The 21507-nt window shown below is 44.3% G+C and overlaps 3 protein-coding genes across 7 annotated transcripts in view; 1 reads left to right on the forward strand and 2 right to left on the reverse strand.

Moving 5' to 3' along the window:
• Positions 1-7720, reverse strand: part of ppp3ccb (protein phosphatase 3, catalytic subunit, gamma isozyme, b) — a 22580-nt gene extending 14860 nt beyond the window's left edge. For all 4 annotated transcript variants that reach the window (XM_069167138.1, XM_069167146.1, XM_069167129.1 and 1 more), the window contains exons 1-3: positions 7021-7720; positions 1109-1306; positions 375-499 (exon numbers count right to left, since the gene is read on the reverse strand). In XM_069167138.1, the coding sequence (XP_069023239.1) occupies positions 375-499; positions 1109-1306; positions 7021-7072 (375 nt within the window). In that variant the 5' untranslated portion in view covers positions 7073-7720. The remainder of the gene's footprint in view (positions 1-374; positions 500-1108; positions 1307-7020) is intronic.
• Positions 7721-9633: 1913 nt separating this feature from the next.
• LOC138204537 (myosin light chain 5-like) lies at positions 9634-11105 on the forward strand. Its single transcript, XM_069159835.1, is given in 7 exon segments — positions 9634-9735; positions 9801-9876; positions 10015-10119; positions 10408-10486; positions 10567-10610; positions 11001-11064; positions 11066-11105. Coding segments are annotated over 7 exon segments (444 nt in total). The 5' UTR covers positions 9634-9699.
• Positions 11106-11562: 457 nt separating this feature from the next.
• hpse (heparanase) lies at positions 11563-21119 on the reverse strand. Of its 2 annotated transcripts, XM_069167223.1 has the most exons (12): positions 20723-21114; positions 19796-19923; positions 19476-19601; positions 18907-19080; positions 18330-18501; positions 17604-17651; positions 16607-16700; positions 16415-16521; positions 14912-15026; positions 13596-13720; positions 12686-12832; positions 11563-12255 (listed from the first exon to the last, which is right to left on the reverse strand). In XM_069167223.1, the coding sequence occupies exons 1-12, from the start codon at positions 20932-20934 to the stop codon at positions 12096-12098; spliced, it is 1608 nt and encodes a 535-aa protein (XP_069023324.1). In that variant the 5' UTR covers positions 20935-21114; the 3' UTR covers positions 11563-12095. The 2 variants fall into 2 exon arrangements, with proteins under 2 accessions (XP_069023324.1, XP_069023333.1); XM_069167232.1 differs by lacking the exon at positions 11563-12255 and having other exon boundaries at positions 12748-12832; positions 13518-13720; positions 20723-21119.
• Positions 21120-21507: the final 388 nt, after the last annotated feature.

Here is a 21507-nt window from a genome sequence, read left to right on the forward strand (position 1 = left end):
AGAATGATAAAAAGGTCGCGTGGCCAGGAAACACTGTGTGTGCGTCAGGAGGTGAACAGTACGCCTTTCATTCAATTTGACTATTTAAAGCTGCTCTGTTGACGCCGTGCAGCCGCAGCTCTGGACGTTACGTGAATTCCATTTAAAGAATCTTTAAAACAAATTCTGTCTGAAAGTCACAGCTCCGTCTAAATTTATCGATTATCAACAAGTGCGTTTTACTGACTCTGGTTTATCGTCAAACGATAAAAAAAAAAATTAAAAAAAAGCCAGTAGAAACAAGAGTCGTCCTGCTGACACCGAGAGTTCTTCTGCTGTTCCAGCACACTCCACCTGCCTCGTTACTAACGGCAACAGACGAGCGCCCCGCCTACCTCGATGCTGAAGTAGCCTCGGTCCACGTAGTCTCCCAGGAACAGGTAGCGGGTGCTGCTGGGGGACCCGCCCACCTCGAAGAGCTTCATCAGGTCAAAGAACTGGCCGTGGACGTCTCCGCACACTGAGAACACACAGAGACACACAAAAGAGACACACAGAGGGGTTGTTGGGGTTCAACACAACATGAATACAAAACTGAAACTCAAAGGATTGGAGTCAGAATCTGATCAGGAGGTTGGAGGATGGAAGATAGGAGGGCGGGAAGATGGAGGAGGACAGGAAGATGGAGGAGGAAGGACAGGAGGGTGGAGGAGGAAGGACAGGAGGGTGGGAAGATGGAGAAGATGGAGGAGGACAGGAAGATGGAGGAGGAAGGACAGGAGGGTGGAGGAGGAAGGACAGGAGGGTGGAGGATGGAAGATAGGAGGGTGGGAAGATGGAGCAGGACAGGAAGATGGAGGGGGAAGGACAGGAAGATGGAGGAGGACAGGAAGATGGAGGAGGAAGGACAGGAGGGTGGAGGAGGAAGGACAGGAGGGTGGAGGAGGAAGGACAGGAGGGTGGAGGATGGAAGATAGGAGGGTGGAGGATGGAAGATAGGAGGGTGGGAAGATGGAAGATAGGAGGGTGGGAAGATGGAGCAGGACAGGAAGATGGAGGAGGAAGGACAGGAGGGTGGAGGAGGAAGTACAGGAGGGTGGTGGTGGGTGGAGGGTTATGGGTGTTTTACCTGTGATGGGGGCCTCCACCTCCAGCATGCACTTCTCCTGGCGGAGGATGGCGGCGCCCTCATTGATGATCCGCAGCGCCGTCTCCTCCTCCAGCCGACCCTCCTTCACCAGATGGGCCTTCAGCACCTCCACGCTGGGCCTCCCGTCCACGTACAAGTCTTTGACTGACAGGCGAGTGCCGGGAGGATACGGCACCGCTGCAGACAGGAGGAGACGGGAGGAGGGGTGAGACGGGCAGCGACAGACACACCGATAAGACCCGAGAGGAGCGGCTCCTGATTCGACGCCGAGGCCGTCAGTCAAACTGTGGAGTTTCAGGCCGGTTATCAGAAAACCTCAGAAACATCCACTGCTCGGTATCTGAAGGATCTAAAGCCCGCAGAGGAAAAGAGCAGCTCGACGAAACATGTTTCGGCCTGAACAAGCAGGAGCAGGTTTCACATAATAATCGCAAACTAAAAAAAAAAAAAAACCACACCAACGTCTGATTTAAAGATGAGTTCTGTTACGTTAGCATCAGTGTCGACAGGTTCGACTTCCTCTGTGGCGTCATATTTTCAAACGCGAAAACCTAACGGCTGATCCTGGTTCGGCGTCTGCAGGCCGACAGGTACTCAAGATACTGCAGTAAAAATACCACACGGGGAAAATACTGCAAGTATCACCTCCATAATACTGAATCAGAAGTATCAGAGCTGTGACGTGACTTTTTGAGGGGTCTCAGAGGGACAGGAGTGATTTAACAGTGCTGAATAATCCGAGTTGTATTTGTTTTAGAGCCAGAAGTGAGCATATTTGGGGGGCACTAAGCCCCACCCACCTACCACAGTAGAAAAATCCGACTGCACCACAGGCCTGTCAATCACACAACACCTTTTCTCCCCCAACTGTACATGTGTTACCAGGGCAACCAAGTCAGTCACACTGAGTCATTTTCCAGTGAAAGACCTGCTTTTTTTTTCTTCTTTTTTTTTAACTCTGCAGCCACACGACTAACAGAAACTCTTCTTCAACGACCAGGACGACGTGTCGGGGCCCGACCAGAAGACAAAAGGGGGAGGGAGAGAGAGAGAGAGAGTGAGCACGAGAGAGAGAGAGAGAGAGAGAGAGAGAGAGAGGCTTGGCAGGACAAGGAGGAAATACCAACCAGATTCATTCCTGGAAAAAAACACGAATGTTTTCATGGAGACGTGGAGGATTCGGAGGGCGACGCTGCTCCTTCAGATTCACCCCTCACAAAGATAGTTTAGCAACACGAGACGCACCACTTCTGCACCAGATGTCATGTTTAAGAGAATAAGGAGATGACAATGAATCTTCGTGAAACTTTTTCTGACCCCCTGCAGGGTAATTTAACTCCGACTACCTGCAGGCATCACATCCGAACCGATGCTTATTTTGTATTTTTGCCCCCCTGTAATTTACATGAATATGAGATATTAGCCGTGACTCCACCCACGAACATCCAACCTCCTCCGTCTGGTGACAGAGCCGATGTCACTCGTGATCGGAGAGTATTTCTGTACGGCACGCTCGCTCCCGGCCCGATGGTCTAGTTTACGACTCTGAAACCGAACCAGGTCGCACACGCTCAGCCAATCACGCCAGCTCCTGAACTGGTTCAGCAGCAGCAGGAGGAGGAAGAGGAAGAGGAGGAGGAGGAGGAGGAAGAGCGGCCGGGCTCCAGACACATGTGAGGTTATCTGCTCTACAACTCGGACGCCAGAGTCGAGGAGGAAGTGATGAAGCTGTGGTGTCGCAGAGACGCGAGAGGAAGTGGTGTTAAGATAATCAGAGAAAGGACGCAGCGGAGACACTTCAGGTGTCAAACTTACGCCCATCCAGTCAACAGTCCAACGATAACACTTAACTGTAACACAAGTAGCCCAAGTTGCGAGACAAAGATCTGGTTCTAGAACCTCTTTTTTTTTTTTTTTTTTTGGGGTGCCATCTTGAAAAACGACCTGCATTTCCGCCAATCTGCAGCAGAACCGTTGCGTCACCATGACTACAAACTTGTTTGGCTTGGCGAGAAAAACGAGGTTCTGGAACCAGACCTGACCCGGTTCTGGACTGGTGGAATTGCTCTAGACAGGGCCCAGGACAGAGCTCCATTCGGGGGCCCACAGCAGCACCCAGGACAGAGCTCCATCCTGGGGCCTAAAGCAGGACACTGAATCGGCTCCATCAATCATGAATGAGGACAGAATCATTACACATGCCCAGCAACGCAAACGGCCGGACTGATTCGATTACCATCGGTAACTAAGCCAAAAGGCCGAAGCAGCCAGAGCAGATCCATCGTTGTGTATACACACACACACACACACACACACACACACAGCCCATTGAGCGTCTCCAACAGGAGCTGTAGTCAGTGATAAAAGGGCAGCGATGTTAAGCTGCAGCATCAGACCGAGTTTGCACTGAAATAATTATCAGCTGAGCGGATTCAGAGGCGGCAACAGTGAACTATTTCCCCACAATGCAACTCCATGTTTTAGTTTTTTTTGTCTGTACAACAGTCCAAAACCAAAAGAAAATAAATGTAACCTCAGAAATCAAAATGTTTTTATCTCTTTGATTAAAGCGACGAAATTAATAATCTCGTTAGTTCCCGTTTAGGATTTCACTGATGATGTAATTGATGATGTATCAGGTTGATGGGCTCTGTTGTCATCTAATCGCCTGTCAAATTAGAAGCTTTCCTGCGTCTCGTGGCTCACGCGGACACTTCATCGATCAATCTGTTTACGTAACAGATATCAGGGAGATGAAATCGATCGGCCGCAGCTCGACTGAATCACATCAGACAACACGAACTCCAGCAGTTTAATTACACTTCTGCCGTGTCGGAAGCAGGTTTGTCGAGTTTGGGTCGCAGTGTTAGCAGACAGAAGGAGTGAAAGGCCCACGAGGAGAGCCCGGTCGCAGCTCAACCACACAGACCGGGCGCGTTTTCCCACTTCCTGTCGGACCCACAGCCGCGAGAAGGCAGCTTTAACGACGCGGCGCTCTCCTGCAGCTTAAGCCTCGCTTAACCCCGCTGAGCCAATCAGACGCGACCGCCACGGATATCCCACCCGAGAGACCGAAACTTCTGACGGAAATCAATTTTATTGACACACAGATATCTTCACAACAGATTCATCTGCAGATTTTTCAAATGAATTATTTTGTCTGTGAGAAGTCAGAAAACTGAAAAATGCTGATTGTGATGTCAGAAATGTTTCACCGAACCGCAACAATATTTAACATTGTGTCACAAAGAAAAGCATCAAATCCTCTAGGTAAATTTGGGCTTTTATTGGAATAATCATTTTCATTACAAATGAATCTGCAGATGTTTTTGCATCATTAGTTAATTAATTAATGGTCTGCGAAGAGGCAGAAAATGGTCAGAAAATCTGCCGCAGTGTGAAGTGACGTATTTGATTAAATCGTCCGTCTGAGATGCTGCAACAGTTTGGCAGTTTTAGCTCCAAAAAAAAATTGACTATAAATACTTGCCGATTAATTTCCCATCAATCAACGTGTTGAATAAACGTCTGATCGTTGAAGCCGACAACCTGACAAATCAGCATTTCAGCTGGAAATGGTTTTATCATGCACTTTATTTTGGCGGGTTCAGAAACTTAGCTCGCTACGATTGGTCGGATTCAGAACAAAGAATTAAACCGTCAGTGTGAGCCGGTGTCGACCTGCGATCAACAGCCGCATTATCGATTAATCGTCACTAAAATCCACCAAACATTCGTTGGTTGTATTTGACACATTAAACTGAATGTGTTTGAACTGTTCGGTCTGTTTTTTTTCCCTCTGCAGGTTGACACACGTTTGATTTCGGATGTTTTAGGAACAAATTTGACTAAATTTACGACCGAACATTAACAAAAAAAAAAAAAAAAAAGAAGTTAGAGGACGTTGGTGGCCTCACACAGTTTAACACCAAGAGATTTAAAACAGCTCCACCGTCATCCGTTTTTAATTGGACTGATATTAGGAAGTAAAACAAACTGATTCTGATGTGACAGGAGGAAGATATTTCACAGTTTAACATCAGAAACAGTAGACATCACGAAGAACGTAATAATCATTAGGAATGACTATGAAACTGAAACACAAAAAGATCAACATCTTTCTCTGTGAAGAAACAGTTTTAACATAGAAAAAAAACTTGAACTTTGGTTCCAACTGTGACGTTAGTTTGTGGAGCTGAAGTGACAGAAAAAGGGAGTTTTTTTTTTTCTCCCCGTTTTCACAGTCTGTTTAAAGTGCCTGCAGCCAGATCCTCCTTTTATTTGCAAAGAGCTTTTAATTTTGCATCTTTTGCAAACAGAAATCCGTCTGAGTCGTGACTGAAGAGTCAGAAACGCTGCACGCACTTTAAATTCAGTGTTTTTCTCGATTTCCTGATAATAAACCTACATAAATTCAGTTCTGACTGCATAGTCTTCATGTTTTCAGCTCTCCATCATCAGCGATCGATCCGATCAGCTTCATCGGGAACAGGAGCTGCCGACAGACGCTTTAAGCTCCTGTTAAATGATGACAGTCTGACAGATCGGTGAACAATTAAAGGTTGGAAAAAAAAAAAGAAAAAAAAAGATCATCCTCCTCGGAGACAAAAGAATCACTTCATCCAAACGGCATAGTCAATATTTACTGGTAAGGATTGTTCAACCAACACAACGTGAAGCGATTCTTTTATTTGAGCGATTTTTTTTTTTTTTTTTCCCAAGGAAAACTGAGAAACATTCAGACCGCAGCCGCAGAGCCGAGATCTGTTATTGATCACTGAACATTCAGATTGTAATAAATATGTCAAAATGGATTGAACCCAGCTTCTTAAAAATTTGATTATTTTGTTTTATCTGATGTTTGGGATTTTGGACTGTCGGACAACATCTAACAGGCATTGAGAGACATTTTATCTGAGGTTTATTTTTGTGAGACTTTTTTTGGACACCGGATGATCAATTAAACACCTTTTTAAATGATTCCACAATCAATAATAAGACCTGTGTTTATATAAGAGCAGGAATTTATTAACGTTTCTTACCAGTCTGTGTCTGAAATGAAACTACTTAAGAGATGTAATTCATCAACTGGTGGATTACACAATGAAAAATAGGGTTTAAAAAAAAAATATATATATATTCTACATAACAAATATTAAAAGACGTCTGAGATTAAAGCTTTTAGAAAAACAAACAACAACAACAAAAAAAAAAATGTTCTTATGTTTTCAGTCAGATTTAAACCTGCAGTCTCAGTGGACTGATGAAGAGTTCCTCATCTTCAAAAAGTCATTTTAGACAAACAGCTGTTTGATGGGGGGGGGGGGGGGGGGGGGGCAATATTATTCAGGCCAATTCACTCTCATAAATATACACACACACACACACACTGCAGCACTCTCACATCCACAACATTTAAAATGTTTTCGTGCCTCCACGTCAGCGGCCACTCGAGGCCACGTCCCGCGGGGCACGGGGCGGTTTTGGTCCGGAAACAGGAGCCCGGTGTCCGGCCGCTCCGGGAACCTGAGCCCCGGACGAGCTGACATCTGGCACTCCTGACAGCTAAGCTAAAACGGCTAGCTGATTAGCCGCCGCCGGATTGATTGATTAACTTGCCGATCGATTAGCCCCGGTTGGCTGATCGGTGAGAGGCGGTAAGCGGCGAGCACGGGCGGCCGGGCTGGACGCACTCACGAGCCCCGGGAGGGGGTGGTGGTGGGGGTGGGGGAGACAATGAGCCGCGAGCGGGTGCTGCGTGACATCCAGCCGCCCCGCTCACGGTTAGCAGCCAGGCTAGCCGCCCCCCTCCCCCCCTCCCACCCCGACACCAGCAACGGTCACTTCCTGCCCCGGGAACAAGAGCATTTAGAGAGGGAAACGAGTCGTACCTTTGATGGGTCGTTCCGTGGTGGACATTTTGGTCTGGTCCTTGGCCGACATCCTCCCTCCCTGCGGACTGCGGCCGGAAACGGAAGAGAAATCCCGAACGAAACCGGACAAATTCCGGACCAGCTAGCTAGCTAGCTGCGGCGAGCTAGCAGCGCTAGCTAGTGGAGGAGGGGAAGGGGGGGGAGGAGGAGGAGGAGGGTGGTGGTGGTGATGGTGGTGGTGGTGGTGGCGGGAGCAGCTGCAGGAACAGGGCGACCGAGCCGAGCGGAGCCGGGCTGGAGTCTCACAGCTGATCCGGGGTGGTGGTGGCGGTGGTGGTGGTGGTGGGGGGGGGGGGAGAGGAGGAGAAGGAGGAGGAGGAGGAGGGAAGGGAGCAGGGAGGGAGGGGGTCTCTTGAACCGAGCGGTTTGAGCTTCTCCTTCAGGTGCCCGGCTCCGCGGTGCAGAGGGACGCCGAGCAGCCGTCGCCGTGTGTCCAGGAAGCGGCCCGGGCGGCGCCGATTTCTGCTGCAGCAGCACCGAGCGGCGTCAGATCATACCCCTACTTTATCCCTTTATATTCTCGGACGAGCTGCATCTGTTCCAGGCCGCTGCGCTTTGCTTTTTTTTTTTTTTCTCTTCCTGTCGTGATCCGATGTGTCGTCCAGACCCCTTCTGTCGGATTACAATAATCCGCCGCAAGAGGATTTCCTACAACACGGCTCGGCGCGGGGGGTTCTGGGTAATGTAGTTCCGACGGGAACGTGAAGGCGGAGCCCCGAGACAAACCGTGTTCAAACCTGTTCGGACCTTTTACACTCGAACCACTTTGTATCTTAAACCCATAAAAAATAAAATAAATAAAAAAAACTCTTGAGTTTGAACATTGTTGTTTATCTGTTCTACGTTATTCTGAAGGATTAAACTACAAAAATTCAGAATTTTATTATCAAAAATTCTACAACATGTAAATGCTGCTGACATACATCAGTTGTATGGATTCATCAACTACTGGCAACTATTTTGAAGATTTAGTCACTTGATTCAAATATCTTCTAACTTTTTTTTGGAGTTTGGCACCAGGCTGGTCACAGGATGGGTAGCTCCGTTTACGGATGTTTGAAATGAAACATTAACGCCCCAAACATCCAACCGATAAACGTCGTTAAGCGCCAAACGTGCTGTATTTCTGTGGTGCCCGAACACGGCACGGAGAGCTGAAGAGAAAGTCGACAGCGCCGTCATGTGGACGCTGATCAAACTGCAGGGGGCCTTTGTTTGTGTGAGTCTCAGAAAACCAGGTTGCTCAGACTTTATCCATCATGCAGACATCCGTCCACCTTCTCTGAGTCTGACAAAGACAAAATGTCCCATCAGACCAGAATCCAATGGTCCAATATGTCCAATGGTCTTGTGTCCACTTGCAAATCATTGCATTCTGTTTTGATTTACATATTCCACAACGTCCCAAATGTTTTGGAAACCGGGTTTTAAAAGAACGATGAAAAATCAAAGTAAACCTGCTTCTCCACATTAATTACGCTCAATAAAAGAATAGAAAGAGATGAAGGAGTGTGAGTCTGAGTCTCTGATGTTGGACTGGAAATAGAAACTCTTTAAAAGGGTTTAATCTGCAGCAGCAGTTGTGGTTGGTGCCCCCGGAGAACCCGGACATCCTGCCCACGTAAGGGGACTTTTACAGGACTGGGGTGGTCCCGCTTCGGTCCCCCGTGGGACCCCCGAAGCCCTGCGCTCCATTCGGGCTATCATCAGCTGCCGTGTGCACCCCGGACAGCTGCAGTATTTAAGGTGTCTGCTGCCAAACCTCAGAGCGACGGCGGCGCATCACCGAGAGGAGCAGAGATGGTACGTCTTTGTGTTTTATTTCTCAGATCTGAAAGCTTTAATTCATGTTTTTCTAGTGGAGGAAAGTAACTGAGTACATTTACTCAAGTTCTGTATACAAGTACAATTTAGAGGTAATTTAGTTGAGTAATATAAGCTTTAGTTACTGGTGAGATCAATATTTTATACCTAAAATACACAATCAGTTTCTACACATCCATTAATAGACAATGATTAGAAGCTTTAACAGTATATAGTCTAAAAAAGTTGGGACGCTGTGTAAAATGTAACTTAAAACAGTATCTAATGGTTTTCAAATCATTTAAAACACATATCTAAATGGAAATAGACCAAAGACAACATATCAAATGTTGAAACTGAGAAATTCTGTTGTTTTATGAAAAATATATGCTAATTTTAGATTTGATGGTAGCAACACGTTTCTAAAAAAAAGTTGTGAGAGGGGCATATTTACCACTGTGTTGCATCACTAATTCTTTTTACAACACTGTAAACATTTGGGAACTCAGGAGACCGGTCGCTGGAGTTTTGAAAGTGAACTGTTGTCCCATTCTCGCCTGACCGGTTTGGAATGCAGCGATGAACTGTGTTAACAGACAATAGTTTTCAGAAGTGTTCCTGAGCCCATGCAGCGATTTCCACTGCTGAATTGTTTTCAACGCACTGAGGGCCCGAAGATCATAGGGTTAAAATCACAGATACAACAAAGCGTTCCCTGTCTTTGACCTTGCAATTATATAACGTCAGTTTTCACTTCATCAGGCCAGCAGGAAGACAAAGAAGAAGGAGGGAGGCGCTAAAAGAGCTCAGAGAGCTTCGTCCAACGTTTTCTTCATGTTCAAACAAACCCGGATCCAAGAGATCAAAGTAGCTTACGAGACTCATCCGCAGCCGTTTCATCTCGTAGTTTCACGCCTCTAACCTTTCTAATGCAGGCTTTCACACTAATCGACCAAAACCGGAACGGATTCATCGACAAAGAGGATCTGAAGGACACGTACGCCTCGTTGGGTTCGTAGCTTTGCGATCACACACACATACACACACACACACACACACACACACACACACGCACGCACGAGCAGATTTTTCTCCCGTCGGACGCCACGAGGACCTGGCGCGAACACGATGCGTGTCTCCTGCGTTCAGGTAAACTCAACGTGAAGGACAGCGAGCTGGAGGACACGCTGAAGGAAGCCGGCGGCCTCATCAACTTCGCCGTGTTCCTCAACCTGTTTGGAGAGAAGCTCCACGGTGAGGCCTTTTAAAGGGTAACGCCACCGGTTTGACACGCGCAGGTCAAAGTTTGGTCACCAGGGGAGAAACGTTTGACGATTTGACACATTTTTTTTAACTTCCCTTTCTCCCCCCAACATCGAGTACGTGCACCAACGTCTTCCACTAACTTTGAAAAAACACTGAAACTTACATTGATCTTAAATTAAGATTTAACATGAGTTCCAGAGAAACATTTGTCTCAAACCGGCATTTTCTCAGGAACATGAATAATAAAGGGAGCAGCTAAAACTGTTTATTGAACAGGCACAGACCCTGAAGATACCATCCTGAACGCTTTCAAACTGTTCGACCCCGACGACAAAGGCTTCGTTCACAAAGACGAGTGAGTCATTACTGCTCGGAAACGTCGTTTCGTTTCAGCTGTGAAGAGACGTGAAATAAATCCGTCTCCTGTTTCCACAGGTTACAGAAAGTTGTGATGACACAATCAGACAAGTTCACGCCTGAGGGGTATAAAAAAAAAGAAAATCAGCGACTTCAAGAAGTGGCCAAAAATCTGCCAGCATGTCGAGATCATTCGGTTCAGATCAGATTGTTTAGAGAGTTTTATAGAGTCCAGGATTGTTCTTGAATGCAGCTTTCTACCTTTTTCTTATTTAAGAATAGTTCAAATAAGTTGATTTGAATTTTAAACATGACGAAATCGACTTTTAGAAAAACAGTAACTCATAAATCTTTCTCAATTAAAACTTCTTTCTTGTAGCGATCATCCTGAAATCATAGAACTGTGGTTCCATTCGTAACTCTTGATTTTTTTATAAAAACAGATTTTTTTTTTTTTTTTTTTTTTCACATGTGCTTGATTAAAACCACCGGATTGATGTTAATCTGTCCGACCGCAGGTGAAGCAATGTTCCAATCGTCGAACAACGACGCTGCAGGAAACTTGGATTACAAATCACTGTTACATCATCACACACGGGGAGGAGCAGGAAGAATAAACTCAGTCTCTGAACTGAAAACAGATTCGATTCTGCAGTCGGTGTGTTCACTGTTAGACGTGAAATAAAAGAAGTGATAGAAAATGTGACTTTTGAATCTGATTCCTCACAGCGTCTAATGCTTTTGATTAGATCTGAGGATATGAATCAAAGAAAGACAAACGATCACCTAAATGTAGAATACAACATATAATCCCCTCTGAATGCGTCGGTTTTCTAATTGTTTTATCTGAAAGAAAAAGACACGATTTTTACTGAACAGAATATATTCAGATCCCCAACGTTTTCAACCGTAACTGGAATTTAACTAGATATTTTTCTCACTAACAGATTAAAGTTACCGTTATTTTATCTAACTCTGTCACACCAACTTTGTTGAAGACTTAGGTGCGTGTATTTGGTAAATATAAAATCTAATTTTAAGTTTTCTTTAATAAAAAAAAGAAGAAATTTCACATCATTTTTGATCATTTATTACAACACCTGTGAACATTTTTCCAAAACATCTGGAAAAGTCAGAGCAGATAATAAATAAACATCCAAAAACCTTCATGACTAAACTAAAGTTTAGTGCTTATAGTTTCTGGGGAGGAACTCCAGCCATCAGATCAAGAAAAGTCAAGTTTAAATTTTTTTTTTTTTTTATGTGCATCACGATGATTCATTCAGCTCAGGTGGAGCCTCAAACGTCCTGCACCTAAACATTACAATGGTGGGAAAACTCCCGACATGTACCGGACTCCCCAACATTTTTTTTAGACAGACAGGAAGAGTTTTAATACAGACCTTTATAAATAAGTGCATGACCATAGTTTAGGTACAGAATTTAGAGTCCCCACCTGAGTCGACTGGAAAAACCCTTTTCATTATAAACAGCAGTATAACTCGGACGCAGCACTGCAGCTCCTTCAGTCTGTCTCAGGTCAGCTCGTGTTGGCGTGACGTCGCAGTGACGATCATAGAACGCCTCCGAGGAGTCCCCCACGGGCGTCAGCCGCAGGCCGCCGCCCGGGCGTCCACGAGGACGAAGAAGGCCAGAGAGAAAGCGGGAAGCTGCAGGTGTTCGGACGGAGGCAGGCGGAGTCCTCCGAGGGCCGGAAGAGTTTTATCGTCCACCATCTTCAACGCGTCTCCGTTCAGCTTCACGGACCTGCAGAGGACACGGAGTGAGGTCATCAACACAGGGTTAGAGACTCACAGTGAAACAGCCAATCACAGCGGACACTGAGGTGGGGCTGGACTCTGATTGGCTCTGCAGCTCAGGTTAACAGTAACGTGAAACTGACGTTTCAAACGACGCCTCTTTTTCTGTCATTTATTACCGGACTGAGAAAAAGAACGAGTTCCCACTTCGGTGTTTTGGCTCCACGTTGCAGGAAATCTTTGGTCGAAATCATCTCGAAGGGATAACAACACGGTGAAAACTACGCGAGCGTCCGTCCTTTCACAATAAGAGCGCGTTGGGGCGCAGCGGTTTAAGATGCACGTCAGGTGCTAAAAACGTAACTTCCCGTGACACCATTCGTGCACATTTCACAGATAAATGGGCTCATTGAGGAGGGCAAGGGGGTCAACGGCACCTGGAGTACAGCCCCTCCTCCCCCGGCCGATCCGACTGCAGGACAAAGGCCTCCACTGTGCTGCCGGAGACGAGAGCGGGAACCGAGATCCTCGCCGGCTTCTTGCTCAGGTTCATGGAGATCAGAACGACGGCTCCGCCGCTGTAGCTGCAGACACACGCACACCAACGTGATTAAACAGAGAGCAGAGTCTTTAACGAGTTTTTTTTTTTTTTTTTTAGCTCGTTTTAATGTTCTTTTGATCTTTTCTGCGGCGGCTGGATTTTTTTATCGGTTTTGTTTTAGCTTGAAATTAGTGAATTTTCCTGGTTAGCAAAACATTCTTGTTTCTTATTCCAACACGAAGCAGCTGATGTGAAACGGAGAGTTTTTGTTTTGTGGTTTACAACCATTAGAATATGTCAGTAATCGTTTGAATAGTGTGATTAAGGTTCCGTCAAAGTTTAAATACACTCATAAGGGACCATAAACCATTTATTTATTTATGTATTTATCTTACATCTCTGAGTTCTGGAAATAATGGTAAAGTAAAAGTCTCGCTAAAACCGGATTAAAAATTTTGAAATGAAGTGTTGAGAATTGAAGGTAATTAAAAACGTGACCCAAGAAGTTTGATTTCAGCGGTTTAGGAATGAAAAACAGAAATTCTTCAAACGTTCAGTTTCATACGAGCTGCTTCCTGTTAAAATAAGACGTAAACATTGAAAACAACACAGATTAAAGCTAAAAAGAAATCGGCCACAACAACAAAACACTCAGACTTTAATACCAGTTTACAGATCGTTTTCTGTCATGAACAGTAAATAAAACCATTAAAGTATTAATTTCTGACCCTGTTTTTGACTGAAATTAGTTACTGTCTCCAGATCACAGGTTCTGTTGTGTTGTCCGTGTTGTAGTTGCAGCGTACCTCCTCTTGTTGGCGCAGTGCAGATACAGCCTCACTCTTTTACTCCGGCCAAAATCGGAAAACGCTTCAACCTTCAGAACCTCCGGTCCGACGAGTCTCTTGTAGAGAACGGACAACCAGTAATCCTGAAAGAAGATCCAGGACAGGCAGGGTGTTCACTTAAAGCTGCGTTAAGCGATTGTTTGTCCACTTGGGGGCAGAAGAGCGAGCTGGAAAAAAACCCATCTTGCATACAATTAGCTTAGGGACAAATCTAACATCAAGCAGTCACAGATCAAAAATCAAAATGACGATTTGTTTGGAGTCGTGTTTTTTTTTCCGCCTGATGAACATCAGTCTGATATTTACTCTCTTTTAGCTCCGTTTTTGGTCTCCACCAGCTCCTGAAGGAAAATATATTTTGTAAGGCTAAATTGAAAGCCCCCAAATATGTTTCTTTTCTTTGAAGCTAAAGATGTTAAATGATCATTTTCATATTTGGATGAGCTGGGAATGATGAGCGAAGGGTTGATCTGACTGGCTATGCCCCGCCCACTTATATTGGAACTCTGACTGCACTTCAGCCATGTCAATCAATGCAGATACTTTTTACCAGACTTTGTATTTGAGGAGAGAAGTTGATGCTTTTTGAATGGGAGTCTTTTGGAGCCAGCCCCTAGTGGCCCTCAGTGGCATTGCATATTTAAGGCACTTCTGCATATACAGTCTATATTCAGCATTAAATATGTCAGTTTTTGATTTTCGATAAATCCGCTGCCCCCATGTGGCCAAAAATGAAATAAAATCAAAAAAAAATTTTAGCCCCTCTGTGCAGCAGCGCCCCCTGCTGTGGGGTTCTACAGTTTGTTTCCACGTGAAAGAAGTTGGACCAAAACTAAACTGTGTCAAACAAATGTGGCTCTCAGAATTGTTGATGACCAATCAGCAGCAAATATGTGAAGTTAGACATTTATAAGAGCTGCTGCTGTTTTTGTAATCGACAAAAATGTCTTCCAAATCCTTTTCTGTTTTAAAGGACATTTAAAACGGAACAACAAAGGCGTGTGAAGCAATTTATGTTTGAGGAAATGTCTTCTATGAAAGTCATGAACCCTGGAGCTGTGATGTTATTAAGTCATGAACAGAGGAATGTAAAATCAGTCCTGAAACAGCTGCACATCTCAGAATTAAATCACAACGTTACCATCACGTGTAGTTTAACCTCCTGTTAAACGTCATATTTTTCTCTGACGTGTGACAGAAGAGGAATATTGCAGTAATATTCAAAGACAAAATCAAGACATAGCGAGCCAATGAAATGAGCGACGCGGTCTCACAGGAAGAGGGTCCAGGTTGTCGTCCACCAGGTGGTAACTCCCAGAGCCGACCAGCACCTGCCTCATCACCACGTCCAGGCCGAGTCGGGCTGCCAGGCCTAATTTATCCAGCCACCTGCACACAGCACAGAGTCGCCACAGTGTTTAACATCCAGTCTGTGGTCCTGACCTGAATCCCGGAGAGCTTCTGCGGGGATCGATGCTCTGCTGTGGGTCGACTGAAAGCTGTAACAGAAGCTGGTTGATTCGACGAATGCTCGCGGTAGCAAACTGAATACTTAACAATAGGGGAGCCACAATTAAAACGTTCTCTTTTTTACAATTAAAAACCCAAACAAACTTCTTCTAATGGCTGTTTGGCTTTTAACATATTGCTTTAAATTTGCGCTGACGTCTTTTTATATCGTGAGCTGAAATTCAAACATTCCTGAGAACGTTTTGGAGCCGCTGTGTGTTACTTTTAATGTGAATCGCACAGATGAGCCTTGGTTTGATTAGTTTAGTTTAAGGTTTGTCATGAGACCGCGGGGCTGCTGGGTAATCAGTAAACTCAATCAGCCTCCTGTGTATATTCCTGAGAAACCACAACCCCCGTTGATAATGAGAGTTACAGCCGCTCTGGCTCATTTCCTCATTGCCGTTAATTTTCACTTCTTTCACAGTAAACACACACAGAGGGTTTGAGTTCGTCTTTCTCCACATGTTGAAGCACAAAAGATTCAACACAAAAACTAAAAAGAAGGTCTGTCTTCGGTTTTTGCAACTGAAAACACAAAAGCAAAAAAAGTGCGCTAAGCTGCCAATGTTAGCATATCCAGATAACCGACCAGCCAATCTCACACTGAAGGCAAAGTACATGAAGGCTGGAAGAAAAAAACAGAAGCCCTCCTCAATTACATCATGGAGAATGAACACATCACAAACCACAGTCGAACTTCCTGTCATGTCCGGTGAAATAGTGTCCCAATCCTGCCAGATATAGGATTTGGCTTTTCAACTATGTGCTGATAAGAAGCTGGATGGTCCCGCTCTTCTTTAGCCCGGTGTCCATAATTTCCCAAAAGAATTTTTGAAATTTTTTATTTGAACGAGCTCGGGCCCAGAGAAGGCGGCGGTATTTCTGGGTCATGTTTATATTTGGTTCCTTCTTTGTAGAGTTTTAACCTGCATTTGTGGACGGAGCGGTGAACTACGTTCACAGAAAATGATTTTCAGAAGTGTTCCTGAGCCCATGCAGTGATTTCCACTACAGAATTGTGTTTATTTCTAACGCTGGGCCGCCTGAAGATCACGGCCATCCAGTATTGGGTTTTCCTCCTTGTCTTTTGCAAACAAGAGATTTCTCCAGATTCTCAGACTCTTTTAATGATATTATGAACCGTAGATGATGAAATTTATTTCCAATTACATCACGTTTCCGTTTTTATATTTCCATCTTACACAGCGTACCAACTTTTTTGGAAACAGGGTTGTTAACTCCGACTTGATCTCGACTCGACTCACATGAATCCTGCGACGAAGGTGTCGGACAGCCCAACAGCTCCTCCTCCGTAGGCCGAGCTCGTCTCTCCGAGCCACACCGGCTTCTCCGGAGACACGAGCTTCACTTTCTGAAACAGAGGACAAAACACAGACCAGCTGTTAACATCTGGACATCACAATCGATCAGTCACTGAGAGTACAGAGTGTCATCACCTCCAGGACTTCATTGGTCTTTAAGGCCAGAGTGTCCAGAACTTCAGGGTCGAGAAAATCCTCCAGGGATGTGTCTCTGCCGTTCACGTAATAACTAGGAAACAGGAGAGCGTGCAGTTTATGATCATTAACGTAAGTGTGCACAGCGTTACTATAATAATATAAAGGTTTCCTGCAGATTGTTTTCTCTCTAGAAACAAACTGAGCTGCCCTTAAAACTACTTCAGGTGTACCACAGGGCGCAACTTTAGGCCCATCGTTGTTCTTAAGTTATATAAAGTACTATTATATACATTTTTAAAGGTTAATAAAGGTAATAAGCCACTCTATTTGGATTCCTTTGAGTTATTATAGATTATAAATGAAAACTGGAAAGCACATATTTAAATGATTTCCTATTAAAAAAAAAATAATAATATATATATATATATATATATATATATATATATACAGGCTTTATTTCAGCACAACGTCATGCCTTTATCAATCCAATATTTACCAACTTGGGTAAGAGTTTGATCAACTACAGGAAAGATTTCAGTTCTATTTTGTAGGATACAGGAAGCACACGAGGCCGAGTGTTTTCCAAATTAATAAACAGTTTATTGATTTTTTTTTTTTTTTAATCCCGCTGGAGTTTAATTCAGCCACGACTTTAACGAAACTCTGCTTCAGTCCATCACCATTACTTCAGTTTATTTAGCTCCATTTTTTACTCATTTTAAACGTCTGATTTCGAGTTTCCTAAAAGGAGAAGTGCACTCTGGAATTTTGTTTACACCTCAAATGATTTAAAAAAAAATAAATAAATAAATATATATATATATATATATATATATATATATCATCACTGTCAGCTTGTAATACTTCTGTGTCCAGAAAAATCTTGTGGTTTGAACACATCACGAGATAAAGTCTGATTCCCGTTTGACTCCGCAGCTCGTCTCTTATGACTGCATGAATATCACTGGAGTGACTGGAGAGAAAGGGGACTCACTGGTGCCAGGTGCAGGCGTCGACGGCGTCCGCTCCGCTCTGCAGGAAGCTGCGGCAGCGACACAGAAATGAGCAGCGTTAGCTCTACAATTCAGTCTGCATGCGTAAACGCACAAACGGCACACATGCCGAGTTAAAACGATCCACGTGTGACTCTGTAACTCAGTTAAGAGAAAGAAGCAGAGCTCAGTCCAGCTTCACCTTCAAGCGCAGATTTAAACTGATGAACACAGTAAAAAAAAAAAAAAAAAAGAGGTAAGCGTCTGCAGTAAAACATCTTCTTTATTTCTAACAGTTTATACTTTTATAATTCATTATATTATTATAATTTTAACTTTTCTGTTGGTTTCATGTCAGGAAGGTCGCAGTTTCCTTGTTGCCACACACAGTTGACGTCGTATTTTATTTTGTGTTTTCACTGCAGTTCACTGAGTTTTTTTTATGCACAAATAGAATATGTTAGTTATATTTTTAAGGTGGGAAATACGTACTACATAAAATGATGGAAGGAGGAAGGAGAGACCGATACAGTATGAATAACCCTCCAAAATAAATCACTGATTCAAACATGCTGAAAGTTATTCATTCCAGGGTTCATTCAGATTTTGACCGTTTTTCAGATCAGATGGAGGAAATGCAGTTTAACTGATTAGTTTCATTATTCAATTAGAGTTTGTTTAAGTGTTTAATTTTCTCAGGCTCTATCAGGGTCACCGTGACCTCTCACCCCTGCAGGATGTCCGTCCGGTGGTCCTTTGGCTGCCCGACGTCTGGCCCGTACAGGCCGGCGCCGCGGTACAGCTTAGACTGCGACATCATCTTTCTGAGGTGGGTGAAGTCCAGTCCGAGCTGATATCCGTCCACTCGGACCCCGGCCTTCTTCTCGTAGCTGTTCGGTTCTAGAGGAGACACAGACGACACGTTTGGGATCACTTCTTTTTAAAGAAAAACAACACTTCCTGTTTCTGTGTGAGAGAAAAAGGGAAGCGGAAACCATAACATGAGATAACTTCTTGTGTGCATGAAAACAGGGAAAATGAAAGTAAAGCATCAGATAAGAGACCACAGAGTTTAAATATTACTTAAACTTCCCTGTGATGATGAACTAAAGGAGAAGAAGAAATAACTTTAATGCAGACCTCCTCGTGATCAGCTGGAACTTATCAGGTTGAAAAGTCTGATTTAGTTTTTATAGTTTTATGCAGTCCATAGAGTTAAAAGCTAATAGACTTGTACAAACCACCCCAACAGAAAAAATAAACAGAAGTTCGGACGAGAATATGAAATAGAAAATGGAGACGTACCGTTGCCGAGCTCCCAGGACATCTGGTACCGTCTGGATTCGCAGTACTTCAGCAGCGAGCCGGCGTTGCTGCTGTTCCAGCTGTTGTCAGCGGTTCTGAGGAGAGCGTTCAGGCCGAAGATCAAATCGAAGCCGGAGCAGTTGGCGAAGGAGTGAAGCAGGTCGATGGTGAGCTCTGAGACAGAGGATGACATCTAGATCTACCTGTAAATACACCGGACACACATCCGGATCTACCTGTAAACACACCTGACACACATCTGGATCTACCTGTAAACATACCCGAGAGACATCTACCTGTAAACACACCTGACACACATCTAGATCTACCTGTAAATACACCTGAATGACATCTGGATCTACATGTAAACACATCGGACACACATCTACCTATAAACACACCTGACACACATCTGGATCTACCTGTAAACACACCTGAGATCTTACTGTAAACACACCTGAGAGATATCTACCTGTAAACACACCTTAGACATCAGAATCTACCTGTAAACACACCTGACACATACCTGGATGTACCTGTAAACACACCAGACAGACACCCGAACCTACCTGTGAACTGGACTCTCCTGAATTTCCTGTGCAGCTCCTCCCTCATCAGGATCTCCTGCTGCTGCGTCCAGTTCTTCTTCAGTCGCTCCTCCAGCCACCAGGGCAGCTCCACTTTATCACAGGACTCTGACATCAGAACACATGATCCAACATAACATGACATTTACATGCATGTAAGATTCACGCTTTCAAAACATGTAAATGTCACGCTTTAGTCAGGCCAAAGCGTGGCTACTTCACGCTTCAGGGACAAAAAAATGTCTGCGTTTTCTTCTCTGCGCTGAAGCTGCTTTGATCAACACAAGAACATCTGGATTTACCTGCTGGGAGTCCTGAATCCAGCTGCCGGGTCTTCTGAGGGTTGAACACCATGAAGTCCTGTCTGGTCCCCCCAAATCTTAAAAAGGCCGGACTCAAAGCTTTCGCCAAAGTCCTCATCTTCGGAGAGCTGCAGAGGACAGAAACTCAGATTTCTTCTGTTGCTGCAGAGCTCTAGACTTTCACAAGGTCAATGGTTCATTTAATAAATAATAAACTGACCCGGGATCAGATTATGAAGCCAAACAAGAATCAATCAGCACATTAATGTTCTCTGAGCTCAGATAAATCTATTTTGATATTTTTTTGTATCTTGTATCTTTTACCTAATTTTTACTTTTTTTTTTATCTGAATTTTAACTAAATAAATAATAAAATTAAAAAAAAATTTGCTCCTTTTTTTCTTTCTAGAATTGTGACCTGCTAACTTTTATTTTGTACCCAAGTCCAAATTGGGAGTTTATGTCCTGAGAATTTTTTTTTAATCAAAACTTTGAGTTTTAATAAGTTAAAATATACTTTTTGTCACATTTGGAGATCTTTACTCTAAATTTCAACTTTTTCACCTACAATTAAGATTAGTTTTTATTACTATTATTATTTGGAGTTACACATCACAAATGTGACTTTAACACTCAGATTTCTGACTAAAAAAGTAAAACGTGTAACTTTCAGCTCCTATTTTAGTTGTTTTTCTGGCTTCTTTTGACTCGTTACCTGCTGATTCATGACATTTCTGACAGGAAATGGAGCTGAAAACTGTCCTTGCTCTTTTAGGCGTTCACCTCGTCGTGTTAATTGTTAACGTAAACGGACTCTGGATCCGATTTTAAAGCCTGGATTGATCCGGTCTGCGCGGTACCGTGGCAGCACGACACGGACCGGAGAAGTCCGCGGCTGATCATCTGCGGCAACAACAAGACACCCACCTCAGCAGGGACATGAACTTCTCCTTCGAGGCCAGGCTCGCATCGACGGTGACGGACAGAAAGCGTGGGTCCACCCGCCGGAACACCGCCGACAGGTCCAGGTGCAGGTGCAGGTCCGGAGAGCTTCCATTGGAGCAGTAGTCCAATCTGATCCGGAATCCGTCGCTCCGATGGGAGAGGACGGTGAGGAGCAGCAGCAGGACGAGCTTCATGACTGCACACTGAACACATGAGGAAGACCTGAACACATGAGGAAGACGCTTCCTGCACCGCTTCCTCCTCTTCACACCGGAGCAGGAGCTGGAACTATGACCAGGAACCAGGTCCCGCACCGACACGCTTGCAGACGGACTGACGGTCAGGACCAGAGCTGGAACATCAACCAGACTGGACCCCCTCCAAATACGACCGGATTCACCTTCCGGGAGCCCCCTATTGCCCCCCCCCCTGAACATGTCGGTTTTTATCACCGTGATCAATCCATCAGCTGATTTCTGGACATTTAAGAGCATAAAAACTGCCTGAGAAATATTAAAATCCCCCCCAAAGAACAATAAATAACCCCAAAATATCAAATAATCGTTAAAAATAAATACAAATGAAAATGTTTATAGAAGTCCCAACATGTCAACAAAATGAATCAAATTTAAACAAACTCAAAAAATGCCCCCCCCCCAAAAAAAAGAAATAATCCCTAAATCCTGCCAAAATACATAAAAAAGGACTAATACAAAAAATTACGAATGATTTGTTTTATGACTCTTATGCATTTGTTTGTCGTAATT

Source organism: Embiotoca jacksoni, unplaced genomic scaffold (genome assembly GCF_022577435.1).
Source record: "Embiotoca jacksoni isolate LCO1_2020_lvr unplaced genomic scaffold, fEmbJac1.0.p SCAF_10, whole genome shotgun sequence".
NCBI lineage: Eukaryota > Metazoa > Chordata > Actinopteri > Embiotocidae > Embiotoca > Embiotoca jacksoni.

Excerpts from the sequence above, each read along its gene's own strand:
- hpse (XM_069167223.1), bottom strand. The coding sequence starts at position 20,934 with ATGAAGCTCGTCCTGCTGCTGCTCCTCACCGTCCTCTCCCATCGGAGC. Across the intron at positions 19,081-19,475 it reads CAGGAGAGTCCAGTTCACAG|AGCTCACCATCGACCTGCTT; the intron begins GTAGGTTCGGGT and ends CCTCTGTCTCAG. Across the intron at positions 16,701-17,603 it reads GACGCCTGCACCTGGCACCA|TTATTACGTGAACGGCAGAG; the intron begins GTGAGTCCCCTT and ends CCTGTTTCCTAG.